The 17152-nt window shown below is 36.1% G+C and overlaps 3 protein-coding genes across 3 annotated transcripts; 1 reads left to right on the plus strand and 2 right to left on the minus strand.

The window, feature by feature from the left end:
- The first annotated feature begins 210 nt into the window (after positions 1 to 210).
- On the plus strand, positions 211 to 4259 carry Got2 (glutamate oxaloacetate transaminase 2). Its single transcript, XM_066397908.1, has 6 exons — positions 211 to 565; positions 630 to 1137; positions 1952 to 2134; positions 3158 to 3396; positions 3580 to 3730; positions 3785 to 4259. Exons 1-6 carry the CDS (start codon positions 495 to 497, stop codon positions 3905 to 3907), a joined length of 1275 nt encoding a protein of 424 aa, XP_066254005.1. The 5' UTR covers positions 211 to 494; the 3' UTR covers positions 3908 to 4259.
- A 644-nt stretch (positions 4260 to 4903) lies between these two features.
- Positions 4904 to 7415, minus strand: LOC136414084 (trehalase-like). Its single transcript, XM_066397888.1, has 5 exons — positions 6922 to 7415; positions 6623 to 6866; positions 6198 to 6568; positions 5470 to 6001; positions 4904 to 5411 (listed from the first exon to the last, which is right to left on the minus strand). Exons 1-5 carry the CDS (start codon positions 7276 to 7278, stop codon positions 5098 to 5100), a joined length of 1818 nt encoding a protein of 605 aa, XP_066253985.1. The 5' UTR covers positions 7279 to 7415; the 3' UTR covers positions 4904 to 5097.
- A 3477-nt stretch (positions 7416 to 10892) lies between these two features.
- Positions 10893 to 14156, minus strand: LOC136413951 (pancreas transcription factor 1 subunit alpha-like). The gene is made up of 3 exons (XM_066397726.1): positions 13802 to 14156; positions 12331 to 12638; positions 10893 to 11192 (listed from the first exon to the last, which is right to left on the minus strand). Exons 1-3 carry the CDS (start codon positions 14011 to 14013, stop codon positions 11044 to 11046), a joined length of 669 nt encoding a protein of 222 aa, XP_066253823.1. The 5' UTR covers positions 14014 to 14156; the 3' UTR covers positions 10893 to 11043.
- Between the last annotated feature and the right edge of the window lie 2996 nt (positions 14157 to 17152).

Raw genomic sequence — 17152 nt, forward strand, 5'->3', positions numbered from 1 at the left:
CCTAAAGTCAGAACATTTTCCAACGTTTTGTATACGTATGATAATTGCACGTTATATATCTGTCTGTTAAACACACCGTATATCCAATTTCTGAACTCTTCACTGTTACCAGTCAATATTACCTGCTACAAAATAACAAATACTTGTAACTGTTCCTTGTTAGGATCAGAAACGTCAATCAACAATTCTAGGCCAGGAAAACCTAACCTAGGATAACTATCGTCAGCAACTCGTCAGCGTTCTCTCTTTGAAACTTCAGTACAATTAACCATATCACAAGCACGAATAACTGGGATGTTCTAAGCAAATACCTTATGATTACTGTGGGATTCTTAAAATAAACTTGTTTTTCTGATTGTCCTGACAAAATCGGTTTGCGCTCGAGTAGTTTCCACTTTCGCTCTCAGTTACGAACCTTAAGTGAAACCGCCCAACAACCGGCCGTGCTTATTTGCTTCCATTTATAACAATTTAATTCATACATTTAGCAAAAAATGTCTTTAAAGCATTCAGCAATACTTCTGCAGAACAAGCATGGCATTGCCTGTATGGCCCAAAGAGCGAAGTAAGTGCAGTTTTTGATATTTGACCTCTATGACCTACAGTGTCCTATTGGTTGCCTCTTGCAGTTCTTGGTGGTCTGCTGTTCAAATGGGTCCTCCTGATGTTATCTTAGGAGTAACTGAGGCATACAAGCGTGATACCAATCCTAAAAAGATCAATCTTGGTGCTGGAACTTACCGTGATGACAATGGCAAACCATATGTATTACCTTGTGTTCGCAAAGCCGAAGAAAAAATGCGCGCCAAAAATCTTGATAAAGAATACTCACCGATTGGGGGTACTGCCGAATTTTGCAAGCGAAGCATCGAACTTGCACTTGGAGAAGGCTCAGAAATAGTACAAAATGGCTTAAATGCCACAATTCAGGGTATTTCTGGTACAGGTTCCTTGAGAGTAGGAGCTGCCTTTTTGAGCAACTTTTTCCCTGCTAATAAGGTTGTGTATTTGCCAGCACCCTCATGGGGGAACCATACTCCTATTTTCAAGCATGCTGGATTAGATGTTAAACCTTATAGATATTATGATCCCAAAACCTGTGGATTGGACTTTGCAGGTGCTGTAGAAGATATTTCAGTAAGTTTTCTATTGCTTTTAGCCCTTAAACATTATTTGGTTCACATAGAACTGATTTATGTATATGCCTTATTACATAACATTGCATCAATCAATACATCATCATATCATACATCAATACCTGATTATCATGTTACATCACTCATAAATCCCTTTAAATTTGATTTAATTACAGAACATCCTCTAATCTGACCCTCCAGTAGCCTGAATATTATAATTATGGATATAATCAAAAGCTGTAACTTTTCATTATTACTTACAATGCTGAGGTTTCAAAAGCCATTACAGGTTGTATTCAGATTATATGAACGCGTGTTTTGAATAGATTAAAAAACGCGCAAGTTCGGCAACGTTTATTTAATATAGGCACGCATAAAAAAGCTGTTGTGTGGGATCAGTGGGCAAAGAGGCTGTTTTGCATAATTTCTGAAACGAGTCTATGAATAACAAAGAAAGTAGTAAGGGTTAAAGGGAATTCATGAAGCCTCTTCTGTGTTAAATTCTCTATTTTTCTTGGGAAAAACATTTGTAAATGAAGTTGGAAATAATACCAAAATAATGTTTCTTGAAAACCACGAAATTTTGAAGTCAGATAAGTTCTGGTAAAGAAAAATGATGATGTAGGTGTGATGAAACCCTCTGTAGATTATTATTTTCTTAGATTAGCTTCTTTTTGCTGATTTCAGAAATATAAGAGTTAGTGACCATATCTCTAATTGTTTTCACGAGATCGTTCAAATTGTTTTTTTAGTAAATTATTATTTATTAGTAGTGCCATATAATTTGTTGTTAAATAGCATTTTGTTATTTACAGAAAATTCCAGAGAAGTCCATTGTGTTACTTCATGCATGTGCGCACAATCCCACAGGAGTTGACCCCAGCAAAGAGCAATGGGCCGAGCTGTCCAACTTAGTAAAGAAAAGGAATCTTTTCCCATTTTTCGATATGGCTTATCAAGGTTTTGCAACTGGCAGCGTGGATAATGATGCATTTGCGGTAAGCACCCCCGAATATTTATTCCACAAGGGTCTGACAAATAATTTATTTATAATCTTGTATGTAATGTTAATATTACTAATTTCATTACAAATTGGGAAAAGTCATATTACCTGCCTCTATTTCCGCCCTCATTTCCCACCTTAATTCCTAAATTAAGACACAGCAGGGTCGATTAAAAGAAATAGACAAAATTATGTTATTTCGAAATATCTAATCAGCCAAAAATATTTTTCAACATAGAATAAAGATATCATATTGGTCGTGTAAAATACTGCACTTGTTTACCGTCTTAAGTGACTTAATAAGTCGCGATGTCCAAGATCCTTTCACTAATAATCGAAAAAAACTCACCTTGCATGTAAAATGATTCTTTGTTATGACTAATTAAACGTATAGAAAGTAAAAAAATCTTACTTATTTAATGTATATATCTGTTGCATAAGAACTTTTTTTTTGTACACTGGGGTTTATTGACTTGTGTAGGGTTATCAAAACAAGAAACAACGCAAGACCACACGTGGCTATGATAATCAGTTTTGTAGTAACTTAATAAATTTTTATTTTTAATTTTTGTCATTTAATGTTGTAACCGGACTATCAAGGAAATTTTTTCACATAATTAAAATATGTAATTTTTACTTAGTAAGTATAGCAACATGTCCCTTATTTCTTGAATCGTGTATTACAATCTGTTCTATTAATATTAAATATGGCATCATGAAAGAGGGTTATTACCCTCATAATCCCTTTCCATAGATTCCCCAATGATCCCAGAATTTCGAGGAAAAGGGTGTCTGGATTAATAGAAATTTAGTTCAATCAAGGGAATATAGAACAATTTAGGGAGTAATGATGAAATCAAGACTTGCAATTTATTTTTGTTTGGGACAAACCGCATGATGCAAAATGACAAATTGGGCATATTCACTATTGTGGATTTGTAATAATAAGTTGCATCTTTCTCTGAGGAAAATCTTATCAGACTTTATTTTCACTAAAATTTTTCAATTTGTTTTGTAGGTGCGTAAATTTATCAAAGACGGTCACAAGATTGCCCTCTGTCAAAGCTATGCAAAAAATATGGGCCTATATGGAGAAAGAGCCGGAGCCTTTAGTATTATTGGAGAGTCAAAAGATGAAGCCGATAGAGTGATGTCTCAAATTAAAATTCTAATTAGAGCATTGTATTCAAATCCTCCGATCAATGGTGCGAGAATTGTTACGGAAATTCTGGGGGACCCACAGCTGAGAGCTGACTGGTAAGCGAAATTCTAGCATAAGTAATTATTTGAGCTCTAAAACGACAGTGGATAAATCAATTTTGAATATTTTCCGAATATTTTGAGTTAAAATCCCCCACGAAGGATCGCGTCAGCCGTTTAAAACATTTTTAACAGGTAACTCACTGTTTTTGAGCTATTTTCTTATTTACCCATAATTAGGCTAAAAGAAGTGAAAGGAATGGCCGATAGAATCATCTCAGTCAGAACAAAATTGCGCGAGAATTTGAAGAAAGAAGGATCATCGAAAAGCTGGGACCACATCACCAACCAAATAGGCATGTTCTGCTACACTGGAATGACCGCTTCTCAGGTAAAACTACAATGTCATGTATTTGCGCATTTTAAGTTACATTTTTTGTTTAAGGTGGAAAAACTGACCAAAGAATTCAGTATTTACCTCACAAAAGACGGACGTATTTCCATGGCTGGCGTAACCAGCAAGAACGTTGATTATCTCGCTCATGCTGTCCACCAGGTTACAAAATGAACGTGATTTATTATATATAACAGTTACTTTCAGTGCGGCATTTTAAAGTTATATCGTTTTGGAAGTTGAAATGGGAAACGTCAACTAAATGAAGCAATGCATCATTAGATTTACTTACTTTACCGTAAGTCCCTTTACACGCCTGATTACTTCCTGAAAGATCGCATTTATACAAGACTTGAACACAGTATGAGTTGAATAATAGTGACATTTCTGGATAAGAAATTCTGTCTAAACTCTTGTCTTTAAAGCCTTAAACTCCTATTTTTTCTGTTTGAGATTCAACGCAATTTCAAATAATTACTGATCTCGAGGAATACTCAAGTCTTTAAATATACGCTTTTAAATTTTATTTTTTCTATTGGAGCCATTTTTGCAGTTTTTTGAAGAGCGTTTCCCAGCACAGTTTATTTAGTATTGATTCTTTATATATTGTTAATTATTTGTTATTAGCTAAGCTTTAAAAATTTCATTCATATTCTCTAAGCTAAAATAGCATTGTACCTAACGTTAATTAGGCCATTCAGAGGGTAAATATTGATTAAATCATGATAAGAATTTTTTTTTGAAAATTATTACCACCTTTACACATTTACAGTTTTAGAAGACACGTGCCCTTGGAATATTCAAAATAATACAAAAAAATGCTATGAAAATGTATTCAAAAATGCATGTTAAAGACGCTAGAGCCTTTCCAATGTGGTACCTGAGAAGTATGGGTTTTCGAGCAACCTAAAAGTCGAAATAGCATTGTTTTTTACAGATTTGTCTTCATTTTTTCATGAATGACACTGGTTTATGACAGCGACATCGGAGGATAAAGCGAGAAAAGAAAAACATTTCGATGAGTTATTTTCAGTGACTGAAATGAGTTTAAAACTAAAGTTAAAGAATTTGATCCTTTACCGAACCTGAGAATTAGTAGATCAAAGTAATGGCAACTTTATCTAATAAGACAATTTCTATGGAACCCAAGAAACTATAACTAACGATGTGCCATTATTTTCATTGATTACTATTTCTTTGGGATTGATGGTTGATTTTTTAGATATTTAAGTTCGATGAAATTATACTTTTAAAATCCCTGAAAACCGTAATATACCGGTTGAAAATGACATTGAATATAATAACTAAATTAATTAAAGAAAGGACTATTAACAATCTGTTTGTATTATATTTTAGCATTTCATCTATTTAATGCCGGTTGTTAAAATTGCCACTAAAGCAAACACGATATAATATACATAGAGGTTTAGAGATGCCTTGAACATATTTCCTGAGGAGTAAAACTGTTCTATGAAAGACAGCGCTACCCCATTACTCCATCCAAATCCTAACTGGACTTCATATTCCCCTCCTCCACCATATTGTCCAGGAACAAGTGCATCGTACTTCTCAAACATAGCACCATGTTTGTTGTACCCAATCAAATTGGCATTAATCCAAAGCTTTGATAAATTTCTAGCGACTTCTTGAGCTTTTTCATAACCTGTATTATACAAGCCTATAAATAAAAGTATACTTATTTATTTCATTGACCCAGATAATTGAGCTTACCTTACCCAAAACAACAAATTCCTGCAATGGAGGCCACGCATTGGGCAAATCCCACTGTTCACCGGTACGTTCCAGTGAAGCGGGAATACCTCCCTGATACAGTTCTAAATTATTCCTCTGAAAATAATCTACAGCCTTAATCCCCATCTCCGTCTTTAGGTTCGAATTGTAGCACTCTGCCCAGAGGGGGGCGTAATTACTCGGGAAAAAATACTTCCTCTGTCTAGATAAATTGTAATCGAAGTCGTACCATATACCGTCTTCATCATTGTAAAGGATCAACTCTACGTTGTTTAGCCATTGTTCTGCCCGAGTAGACCATTCGTTCTGTTTCGAGGTATTTCCTAGTTTTCCATAAAATTCCGAGAGCAATCGAAATGATTTACACAGAAAAGCGTTTAAGTCGACTGGGATGACTCGTGTACTATCTGTAAAGGAAAGATTGGCGTTTGTACCTCCTTCTTCGTCGAATATCCAGCGTACTGAGAAGTCCCATCCAGTCTCTGCTGCTGTTTTCAGAGCGTTGTAGCATCCTCGCTAAAAAAGAAGTTATTTTCGATATACTAGGTGTTTAAAATCTTGTGATTTTATTTTTAAGGGATGATTAACCATCTTCATTGAAGTTTACTGAAACTTTAGTATCCCAAATATTATTCGAAAATAAGATGGTCGTAAGTTGTAATACTTCAACATAGCTTCAATCTCACACATTTGACAAGGAAAAATACCTCACCCTCTTGTCTTCCGTGGTACAATAAGCACAGGTATCCACATCCTCGGCATACGATTCCGGCCTGGGTGTATTACTATCGGTTCCATAATGTGCCAATTCGTAATTATTATCGCCAACCAAAATCTTTAATGTTCTTTTACTTAGCCAGAAATTTAGCTCTGTCTCTATATACTCGATATTCGTCCTCAGCCACTCTAAATCGTTAGTGTATTCCAAGTAAAGACCCACCATCATGGTAAACACTGGCGGTTGAGAACGGTTTAAATAGTACAATCTAGAACCATTTGGTATCATCCCGTATTGTTTTATTAAGTAGATTAAATTGGTGAGCATTCCTTTGACTGTAGTAGACATTTCGCTGATTAACAGTCCTTAGGTATAATTATTAATTATGAGATGTGTTGTTTAAGAGAAACCGTAACTACCTTTAATGATCCAGTAAGAATCCCAATAATAAATTTCTTGAAATCTTCCTCCAGGTACGATAAAACCCTCTGGCACAGGAATAACTGAATGTCTGTCTGGATGTTCTTTAACTGAATCTGTGATTTTTCGCCCCAATTGGGGCCAAATGGAGACAAGATCTCTCGCGAACTCTCTAATAGAAGCATCGGGGATATTATTCAAAAATTCAGGTTTAGGGTTGTAATCTTGGGGCGTCCACTCTTCCTGAAAGATATATAGACAGTACAAAATTTCTTGCATAGGACTTTTTAATACTCACAGATTCAGCTTTATACTCAAAGTTTTTTGCTACAAAATCTTTGATCTGAGTTCTGTTGGGCTGATTACCCGTTGCTGCCATCATCGCATTAAAGTTGTCTAAAGTCACGTTTTCGTCATTTACCTGACTCATATCCACAAAGCGTTTGGAGTCGGTAAATAGTTTCTGTCTTTGGACAGTGTCTAGAAGATCACCTTGGCAATAAACTATATTGGAGCAGGAATGAACTTCCTGGCTCTCCTTGAGATTCATCCTGCCCACCATTGTTGAAGTGTGGATGTTTGGTCGGATTATGCTGGCGCTTGAGATCCATGAACAGAAGAGAATTGGCAGCAACAATGTGATCAGCAACTTCATGTTTTATATGATAGAAATGAAAGAATTTTATTGGATTGGGTATCCACACTATTACTGCACAAACGGTAAGTTGGAAGTTTATTATCACTTTTTTACTTATTGTCTTAATGTTTCTTTCCTTATGTGGAACAGATATTGATCTGATTATCTACAGGTTCCTTAAAGTGCTTAAGCAAGGATTTGTACTAACTTGTAAACAATGTTTTTAGTTTTTATTGATCCGCACCTAAACAGCTCGGTAATTTTCGAATAAAATTTTACGATAGAGCTTAACTTTTCAGTGCAAAACTGTTTTATCTGATCTTACCAATATCAGGTCTGAAGTCATTTATTGCATATCAGCATACAGGGCAGTCCAGTCAATAAAGTGAAATTATTTTTATGAAGGGTGTTAAAACATGTGTGACAATCCTTTAATCTTAGATAGAATAACAAGTTTAAGTCAAGTTTGATAGTAGTACTCCCGCAATATTTGGCAACACCCTGTATAAAGTTTTAGCAATAGCGGTATTAGAAGTGTATAAAATGGTTAATAAATTTTTTAAATTACATGCGATAGTTAAAATTTCGAGCTCCCCGAACCTTCTTATGGAATTTTTATTTTTTCTATGAAAATTTCATTCACCAGCTGAAAAATAGATATTTTACTATTAAGTGTTAATTCTAAGCATAGCGAGACCTACTTTTTTCCTCGTTAAATTTCTCTCTGCAAATTTTATTTCAATCAAATTTCTATCAATGTTTACGAGCCAAAAATATTACAAACGTGTCGCAAATAAGTAGATTTTGATTCTTGAAATCCTCCTCCAAATAAAATTCGTTATCGAAAATTCTATGTCATTTTTGATCAATATTTATGTAATCTGGATCAGGAAAAGCACTCGTGCACTTAATGCAGCTGTGTCTTTTCCTGCCAAATTGCATTCGTGCATGTTGCTTTCAACATCGATAATTTTCGATTCATTTGGTACATTACGAATTCATATGTATGCCCATTTGAATCATGCACCAGGCGTATCCAAAGCATCAAAAACCTGAATTTTCATGTTATCGAGGTACCTATTTCACTGAATTTTGCTATCATCATTGAGTAGACAAGATTATTGGATTCCTTAATTTTTATTATTGTAACATCACCGAATCATCGAAAATCAACTGTATTATTTGTAATTGATTGCAAGGTAGTGTTAATCTGGCGGATTTATAAATTTACAATGCAGCGATAATGGAATCCTATATAAAGTAATGTCGACTAAAATGGTGTAAAGTTGCTAAATTGCTAAATAGCTATTTACATAGCTAGCTAGGAAATGAGTGGCTTTGTGCAACGAGTCGGGTTCTGCGGGAGGAGCACATATAACACAGGTTACCCCAACTAACATCTCCTAATGAGTTTCATACCTGATTTTTTTAATGCTGCAGAGGTATCTCTTTCTTTGGCAACCTTCGCTGCACATTTTTTTTACTTTTAAAGTTTTCTCTTAATTTTTTTCCTGTAAGTGATACGACTCCAGCTTTGTGAAGAGGACTTTAGGTGTTTCTTTACGCCTAATTTTCTTCTGCGGCTGCTGCAAGCAATTCGAGGTGTAGTTTCAATATCTGCCATCCTGTGATTTCTCACATCCGCACAAAAGGCTAATCCGTCTAGCAAAGCTTCTACAAGTGCGGCGAATGTAAGAGGGCCGACGGCATTCCCTGACATTGCCCTTTAACCCTGGACTTTAAAATAATTTTTCATACTCTATGTGTTCTCTAAGGTTCCTCGGACCTCACAAAACTTTCGTCGACCGCATTTGCTTCCTGAGGTTCGCGAAAGCGGCCTATTTGAGCCCCAAAAAACATATTGCATGGCATCCACAAAGCGTGCGTTCTGAGTAAGTTTTAAGCTAAATGTCGTCCTATATGATATTGTATTCTTAATATTTTGAGATTTCAAGTTATTTTTATGTATAATAAAGATTATTCGGATTTCTTTATGATTAATTCAGTCATATATGGAAGCAATGATAATTTCATTGAATGATCATAATACTGAGTACCTCATCGAATCATATTTCTCCAATTTTTCTCAATGTCCCACATCTTCTATCGTATTTGAGGCATATACTGCTCCGATTTATTAATTGAATTATGAAATGATGGCACCTGCATACTTTATGGAACTAGTTGCGAAATGAAACCCGTTGAGTCACGATTTCCAATTGGAAAGTCTGTAACATTTTTTGTCAAAATTAAAAAATGATGTCTTTTCGTGTTTGAAATGTATTTCGAGCTTTTGGGTATCTATTAGTTCGAATTAGTCAAACCTGAATCGGTTAAATCTCATAAGAGTTGGTCCGCCATTGTGGAAAATCGTGGGAAAACTCCAAATGTATCCAATCAGCAACGTTCTACATTATCGATTAGGTTGCCACAGGAGCTGGAAAATCGACGTTCAGGCGTGGGAAATCTTGCAGATGTTGCTAGTATCTACCATTTTCAGCATTTACATACAATAATAGATTTACTGACAATAAAAATTAAACTTTTCTCGGTATTGTTTTGTCGAAAGTCTTTGTTATAAAATGATTAAGTATCACTAACAAAATACCACTTAGAAAATAGGTAGATAAGAAATGAAACGTTACGACCGAGTTTATTCTTAATGATAATAATATTTACGACTCTCAACATTCAGGGCTATATCTAGTTAATTCTCTTTAATCAACCAATAATCCTTGTTTGGCCAGGTAAACGGGTTCCTTCTGGCGAACCTTGCCAGAAACCACTAATGGAATCCGTCGTTTTAACTCAAAATGGTGGAATTTCCGAAAATTGACGCTACGCATATTATTGGTTTGATTTAGTCCATTAATGATTTAATATCCCGTTAAATATCCATTAATTATTGAAATATTTTCAAAACGGTTTAAATTTGAAAGTCACCCTTTGCTCATTCGATTTCGTACCGTTAATTATTTCGTGATTTAATGAGAACTTCAGCTTTTATGTGACGATTTTTCTGCAACTGTTTTAAAAATATGGCGCCATTTTTTTTGCAAAATAACTCGTGCGCCGCCATTTTGAATCCGAATATTATCAACCGGAATTCAGTGAAAATGATTTCGGTAAAAAATAATACAAAACAATTTGTTAAAAACAGTAAGTATATTCTAAAACTATATTTTACAACCATTTAGAAATAGCATTATAACATAATATAAAAAGTGACTAGAATAAGAATTTGGTAGGAAAGGGCATTATTTGGTATCTTTCAGCTTTGAGAGTGATAACACGAGAATATCGAGAATCGCCCAGAGGGAAGGTACTTTGTTACTACAATTGTAGTCAAAGTAACTGCTTTGAACCTCATACGCATGTCAAAAGTTGTATTTTGTCATGCGCAAACAGTTTCTGCACGGACAACTTCTAAAAGCAGAATTCACGTGGGTAAAAATAGGTAAAACTTATTAGATTTGAATGTAAAAAAATCACGATACAGTTGAAAATGTATAATGTTTTGCAATGGAAATTGAGAAAGTCAATGAAAGTGATTTCATTGTTTCAATGAAAAGGATGTTGCTAGCAAAGTTACCAGGAGTTGGAAAAACTGAGTTTTAAATACTGAACAGACCCACTAAGGAGATTCTTGAAATGGTAACTGCTATAAGTGATATTTTCAAGACTTATTTTATGAGTAGATAAAATCATTTGAGACTGAAACATGCTAAATTATAATTCAAAATCAACAAAAGAAACTGTGCTATTTTGAGATGAACAAAATTATTAGTCCGACATGAAAGAAGAGCTTGACCCTTCCTTATTTGTCCTCGGATCTTCTGGAATCCATACTTTTGCATGCATTATACCGTTAGGATGAGGTTCCTTATCCCTGGACCACGATAACGAATGAGCAGTGTATAAACCTCCAACACCTAAAATACAAATATTTTGATGAAAATATTGAATATTATAGAAGAAATTATTTAGATTGTTTTGTAAGTTTTGAGTAAATTTCTCCCATTGCAGACATTTCTCACTATGGTTCAAATAGTGTCAACCTCGTGTGTAGATAATGTTTGGGATAATACAGCTTCTAACTTACTTCATAGAAACAGGACTTTGATGGAATTCTTTATTTACTGAAGCACTCTCCTCGCTCCTCAAAAAAGGAAATATATTCCTTTACTTCTTCCTCAGATATTAAGCCAATTCAGAAATGAGAAATAGACAAAAATGAGAATCCGAAACTGAATAATCTGAAAATAGTGATTTTTTCAGTTTCGTCGATTTCTTCTTCAGCATTAATTGAAATAAGGAAAATCAAAAAGTACTTCCGGTGATGATGATGTTGATGATGATGATGATGATGATGATGATGATATGATAGATGAACTGTTTTATTGATCTCTTCTTCAGCAATAACACAAATCAGAAGGACAATCAAAAAGTACTTCCGATGGCGATGGTGATATGACGGACGATTGCGAAATTTATCGTATTGTGATGGACTGTTTCAAGAGAGTACATTATAATGAATTAGAAGAAACTTTGAAAAAGAATTAAGATTAAAAACGCGATTTTCTAGTCGAACTATCAATCCTATAGAAGAATTTATTATTGGTGAGAGTTCATCCCTTTCCACAAATATAACCCTCTACAATACTAATGCGGATATTGTTTATTTTGCTACATCAAGTGTAACAGAGTGGAGTACATCACCGGAAGCAGCTGCTTTGCGTTACAAATGCCATTTGCACGGACCTTCCGCACTTTCAATACGTACCACCACCATAAACAAATGGGGGAAGATTGGCCCTTGGCCTCGAACAAATCAATCCTCATCATCGAATCTTTATAATTATTAAGTCCTTTACGACGCGTTTTCAATAATCGATTCATATGAAAGTATCGGTTACCATGCAATATTTGGTGTGATGAATCATTTTGCGATACATACGAGAATCACTCATGGGATTGTGCCACTCGCCTGTGACTCGTGCCGAGCCATCGTCCCACTCGTACGAAAAGACGTGTTTTCAGAAGTAGTTGACCGGTGCCTAACTTTCTTACCTCTGACAATGATTTTCTTCACTTCATCCTTCTGCGACGTTCTCCGATGACCATTAAAATACTCAGTGTTAGAGTTGCGGTCGGTCTTCACTAATTCACTTAAGAAATTGATGTATCCTATGGCCAACTTCAAGGTGTCTACCTTGGACAACCGCTTTTCATAAGGTAAAGTGGGTATGTGAGCCCTTAGGCCCTCAAACGCATCATTAATTGATTGCATTCGTTTCCTTTCTCGGAGATTAGCAGCCTGCCTCTGTTGAATCTGCTGCTGGGGGCATTTGTTCCTTTTTCTATGTCGATGAGTGCGTCTAGAAAAGAGGATTTTAAATTTTAATAGGAAGAATCTCTAAAAGCGCCTCCGAGTGAATGGCAATAAATCGCTTAGCCTTCTATAGTCGCGTTAAGTAAAAGCATAGACCTTCTTTATTCCGCAATTTCGCTTATTTTTAGAATTGATGACCTGGTCTATCCCTGTAAAAGATCTTTGGATAACCGAACTTCGGCCCTAGACCAGAACGGTTACTTGGCAGAGTCACATTTACGTAGTCAGGAAAGCCAGTTTCTGAATTTCAAGCTCTGAAAGAGCTCTGGGTGGAGCTCAAACCAGACGAAGCGTGCTCAAATTCTCAATTTAAGTTGGGACGCAATAATTCCCAGGACTTTCAGTTTTCAGTAAGCGATCAAGTCAGATAAAAACTGTGATAATCTACTCGATTTTAGTGATACTAGCAGCTCTCGGTAGATTCTAGAATTCTCACCACTAGAAATGGTACCTCTTTTTCATAACTCTCTTGTTAAAAACGCACTAGCAACTCCGACATATTAAATAGGACACCCTGTATGTTATTTCATTTTTACGTTCGCTATTTTCTTTTGATCGTTTCTGCTTAATAGTTATTATAACTATCTCTAGCGGTTTACGAGACATGAATGTTCTTATTTTTTTTGTTCGAAACAAGGCCTCGATAGAGCTTCTATTGCAACGCGATTGGACTCGCGAGGAGCAGAAATTTTGGAGATTCCGAATTAAGCGTGAAAAGTGCAGTGGCTCGAATCCAAGTCAGTGGCGCCGATAGCGAATTAAGATTTATGACGTAAAACAAACGTGAATTCCAACATTGTTACAATTGTTGTGATATAACCGTCTTGTCTAGTGAATCAGCCAAACAGACAGTTAGACGACTCAGTTCCCTTGGCAGCAGCGCTTTTAGTGAGCCGTGTAACAAAACTGAACATTTCTTCACGAGTAACGAGGACCTTATCGTCGCGAGTGCCAGTCTTAGCGATTCAGGAAAAGTGTGAGCTTGGGCGTTGCTCCTGCTACGAAGCGGGCCTAACAGGTACATTAATTTTCATTACTTTTCCAAGGTCTGTACTGCAATAAGTGTAGGAGCACACTCAATGCCTCAGCGATAAGATAAGGAACTATTAGCCGTGTTAATTATTATTGTTTTCGATTTTTTGTACTTACTCTTTGGGATCCGAGCCGTTATTTTCCTGATCACTATTAAAGGAATAATTCGACAAGACGGAATCACTACTGTTCTCATCATACAAAAACAAGTCACTACCGTTCGACGACCCGGTTGAACTGTTGCTACCATTACTCGTGATGTACGGACTAGGGTCGAAGAAGAACTGCCGATTAACCACGTCCAAGTCCAAATGGTCCATGTTAAACATCTTTTTGGATTGTTATCACATCAAGCACTGATCTACCGGTGCGCAATTGAAGTTATTCTTCACTTCATGTCAGCGATTGTTTCTTAACGAGCGGCACGTGTAGCACGTGTCTTGACACAAACGACACGTGCAGGCCATCCACAGCTACTAAAAGAACGCCGGAATCCGTTTCGTTCCCCAATAGAGCCCGGACATTCCGGAGTTTGTTTGTCCGGGCCTCTTCGGATTTGCCGGAGCTTTGATAGAGGGGTGGCCTTGCCCCGCCTATCTGCGCTTCCTAGGATATTGATCGATATGGAATACGGAAAATAAGCTTTTATTGTTTTCGCTCCTTGACTGAAATACCTACATTACGTAACCAATTAAGAAATGCGTAATATTATGGTACGAGTGGAGCTTCACTACGCTCGTCCCGCAATATGACACGAGTTTTGCCTAATAAAAGGTTTTCGAATCTAGGCAACGTGACACGGGCATTTCCTATATGATTTCTTTAAATTTTGCTGTGCCATGAAGAAATCACAACAAAACCGCACTGAAGAGCTCAAAAATAGGGGTACCAAATTTCAAAAGAGTCATGAATATAGGGTGCCAAAGTGAATAAATTGATTCATTTGTTGATTATGACTGGTATTATTCGCATCAAAAATTGTGCAACTGAGATACCTCGATGAACTTTTAAATAAATGTCTCTGGACAGTTAAGAATTTCAAGTCCACAAAACTACAAGAGAGTTAACTTTTGAAGATTTTTTTACGACACTTAAATCTTCTACTAAAAAACGTACCTTTAAACACTTGAATGAAATTTGAAACACATGAAATGAAATGTGGCTCGTGGATGGCGGTGACCTCCACACTTTAGTAGAGCCGTAAAAGAATACTAGCATAATGCATTTCCAAATAAACGGATAGCCAAGGCGGTCCTACTCTCTGGCCTGCCCACTGTCCAAACTTTAATCTCTTGCATTTTTTTTCTTTGGAGTCACCTCAAGGGATTGAATGTGCATAAATTTGAAGAATAATTGTATAGGAATTTGAGATCTCTGAAAGATCAGCTAGTGAGATTTGCAAAAAACAGCAACTGTCTTGAAAATACATCTAATGCAATTAGAAGCATTACACAAAGTTAAATGGGCCCCAATAAACAATAAAAATCAAATATTTACAAAACATAATCATTCCAAGCTTAGTCTGATCATATCTTGAGCAAACTCTAGATTAAACCATTACACGAGATAAAATCTCTATAGATAGAATAAATAAAATATAAACAATTGCCAGTTCCCCTTATGTATATTTTGCATTAGATTTAATACCCGGCAGTAAGCAGCTTTTAAATAGAACGAGTAGATTTTTAAATCAAACCAAAATAAAGTATTTGCGATTGGGTGGTGAGATAGGAACACGTGCGTTCTAATGCCCGGGGGGTTAAACTAAACAGTTCCCGAACTACTGAACCGAAGAGGCCTTCATGAATCAGGGGTGGATTTTTGTTTGGACGTTTCAAATGAAAAAAATCACAAAATACGCCAAAGTTCGTTTTGAAGGCGGACAAATTTGTTAAAACGTACAGCCCCAACTTAACCCGTGTGCGCGTCGCAGCAGCCCCTTAAGAATTTAAATGACAAGCGAGGTTGCATTTTGTGGATTTTCCGAAAAGTCAAAACGAAGAGGTGGGACAACTCTAAACTTAACGTGGGCGGGGATTAATTTTGTTTTTATTTTATTTATTTATTATTTTAAATTTTAAATTTTAAATTTTTTAAATTTTTTATTAGGATGTTACTAAGGCGAAGACTTTCTACGCCGAAATTGTATATAAAAAAATGCCTTCCCGTCTATCTCCACCTCGTCAAATTACCACGAATACATCCCTGTTTCTACTGAACGCCATAGATACGTAACATACCTTTTTTGGATGATGTTGCGGGTCGAAGGTATAATTTGTGGGTTTCCCCAATCTGCTGTCATTAAAAATTTAGGAATAGGTGGAAGCACTTCCTTTATTTATGACATATGTGTAACCCCGGGATATACTGAGGGTGAGATACGACATGCGATAAATTAGAACACATCCAGTATGGGTTTTTAATTGTGTTGTTAATTACTGAGTTTATGATGGACATAAATAAATCGACGTTCATCTGTTAGAGAACCATTTGGGGTTCGAAAATTTTGGGGTGATGTCATTAATTGATTTTGACCCTGTAACTAAAGACTTCTTATGTACGGCCCTAGGGTAAAGTGTTCATGATTAATGTGGGATACTGTAAAATTTATTTATATATTCTCCACGAGTTCAAAACCACGCAGTTTCCTGTCCTCTTGCATCATTTTTTTGAGCAAAATCTAACGAAGAAAGAGGAGGGTTGTAAGCGTACTTATTGAAGGAATGTTTAAGTTTTATAGCTTAATTTCCGTTTTTTTTCAGCTAAATATTGCTATTTACTCTATTAGATATCCTCACTTTCAGGCATTTAGGCAGATGCGCCACTACATTTTTTTCCAACCCTGATTCACCGCGCCCCAAAAATTAGTTTCACAATGACGACCGCAACGCGTGACACCCTCGGCCTCTCTTCAACATTCAATCCCGTCTGCAAACAAAAAACACTCAATGGGGAAGCACTTGCAATTTGTCATATAATCCTCTCTTCACGCTTTGGTGTTTGACAAGTAATTTAATCGAGCCTTAAGCACGTCAATCGAATTGCAACCCTTGGAAATGGGAGGGCACGTGGGACCAATTATGAATCCATTTGATAGAGTTTAAGCGTTTCTGTTTTTTTCAGGATTATTCATCAGAATGATCGAACATGGTCATAAAATGGACACTTTCCATTCCTGTTTAAGCCACCGTCTTTCTGGTTTTAAACACAAAAGGGGAATTTTTTTAGTAAATTTGAGGCAAAATTTCGAGCAAAAATTTTCACTAAAAATTGCAGTATTTTATTGCTAAAGTTTTCCCCCGCAGGTAAACTCTCTCAGTGGGTATAATTTCACTTAGAAAAAACATCAGTTGAGCAGCATCCCCTTCGCCATTGTTTCTGCCAACCTTTGCCCCTCCACAATCACCCCCTGTTATTATATCTCACCCCCTGAGAGAACGTTTGAGAGAAACATATGTAGCAACTAAA

This window comes from Euwallacea similis, chromosome 16, assembly GCF_039881205.1.
Source record: "Euwallacea similis isolate ESF13 chromosome 16, ESF131.1, whole genome shotgun sequence".
NCBI lineage: Eukaryota > Metazoa > Arthropoda > Insecta > Coleoptera > Curculionidae > Euwallacea > Euwallacea similis.

Bases quoted from the DNA above. Each gene is read 5' to 3' on its own strand.
- Got2 (XM_066397908.1), top strand. From the start codon at position 495: ATGTCTTTAAAGCATTCAGCAATACTTCTGCAGAACAAGCATGGCATT. The intron at 566-629 runs GTAAGTGCAGTT...TGCCTCTTGCAG, and splicing joins TGTATGGCCCAAAGAGCGAA to TTCTTGGTGGTCTGCTGTTC. The intron at 2,135-3,157 runs GTAAGCACCCCC...TTTGTTTTGTAG, and splicing joins TGGATAATGATGCATTTGCG to GTGCGTAAATTTATCAAAGA.
- LOC136414084 (XM_066397888.1), bottom strand. From the start codon at position 7,278: ATGAAGTTGCTGATCACATTGTTGCTGCCAATTCTCTTCTGTTCATGG. The intron at 6,867-6,921 runs GTGAGTATTAAA...TATATCTTTCAG, and splicing joins TTGAGTATAAAGCTGAATCT to GAAGAGTGGACGCCCCAAGA. The intron at 5,412-5,469 runs GTAAGGTAAGCT...TTTTATTTATAG, and splicing joins GCAGGAATTTGTTGTTTTGG to GCTTGTATAATACAGGTTAT.
- LOC136413951 (XM_066397726.1), bottom strand. From the start codon at position 14,013: ATGTTTAACATGGACCATTTGGACTTGGACGTGGTTAATCGGCAGTTC. The intron at 12,639-13,801 runs GTAAGTACAAAA...CCTCTTTTCTAG, and splicing joins AACGGCTCGGATCCCAAAGA to ACGCACTCATCGACATAGAA. The intron at 11,193-12,330 runs GTAAGAAAGTTA...TTTGTATTTTAG, and splicing joins GAAGAAAATCATTGTCAGAG to GTGTTGGAGGTTTATACACT.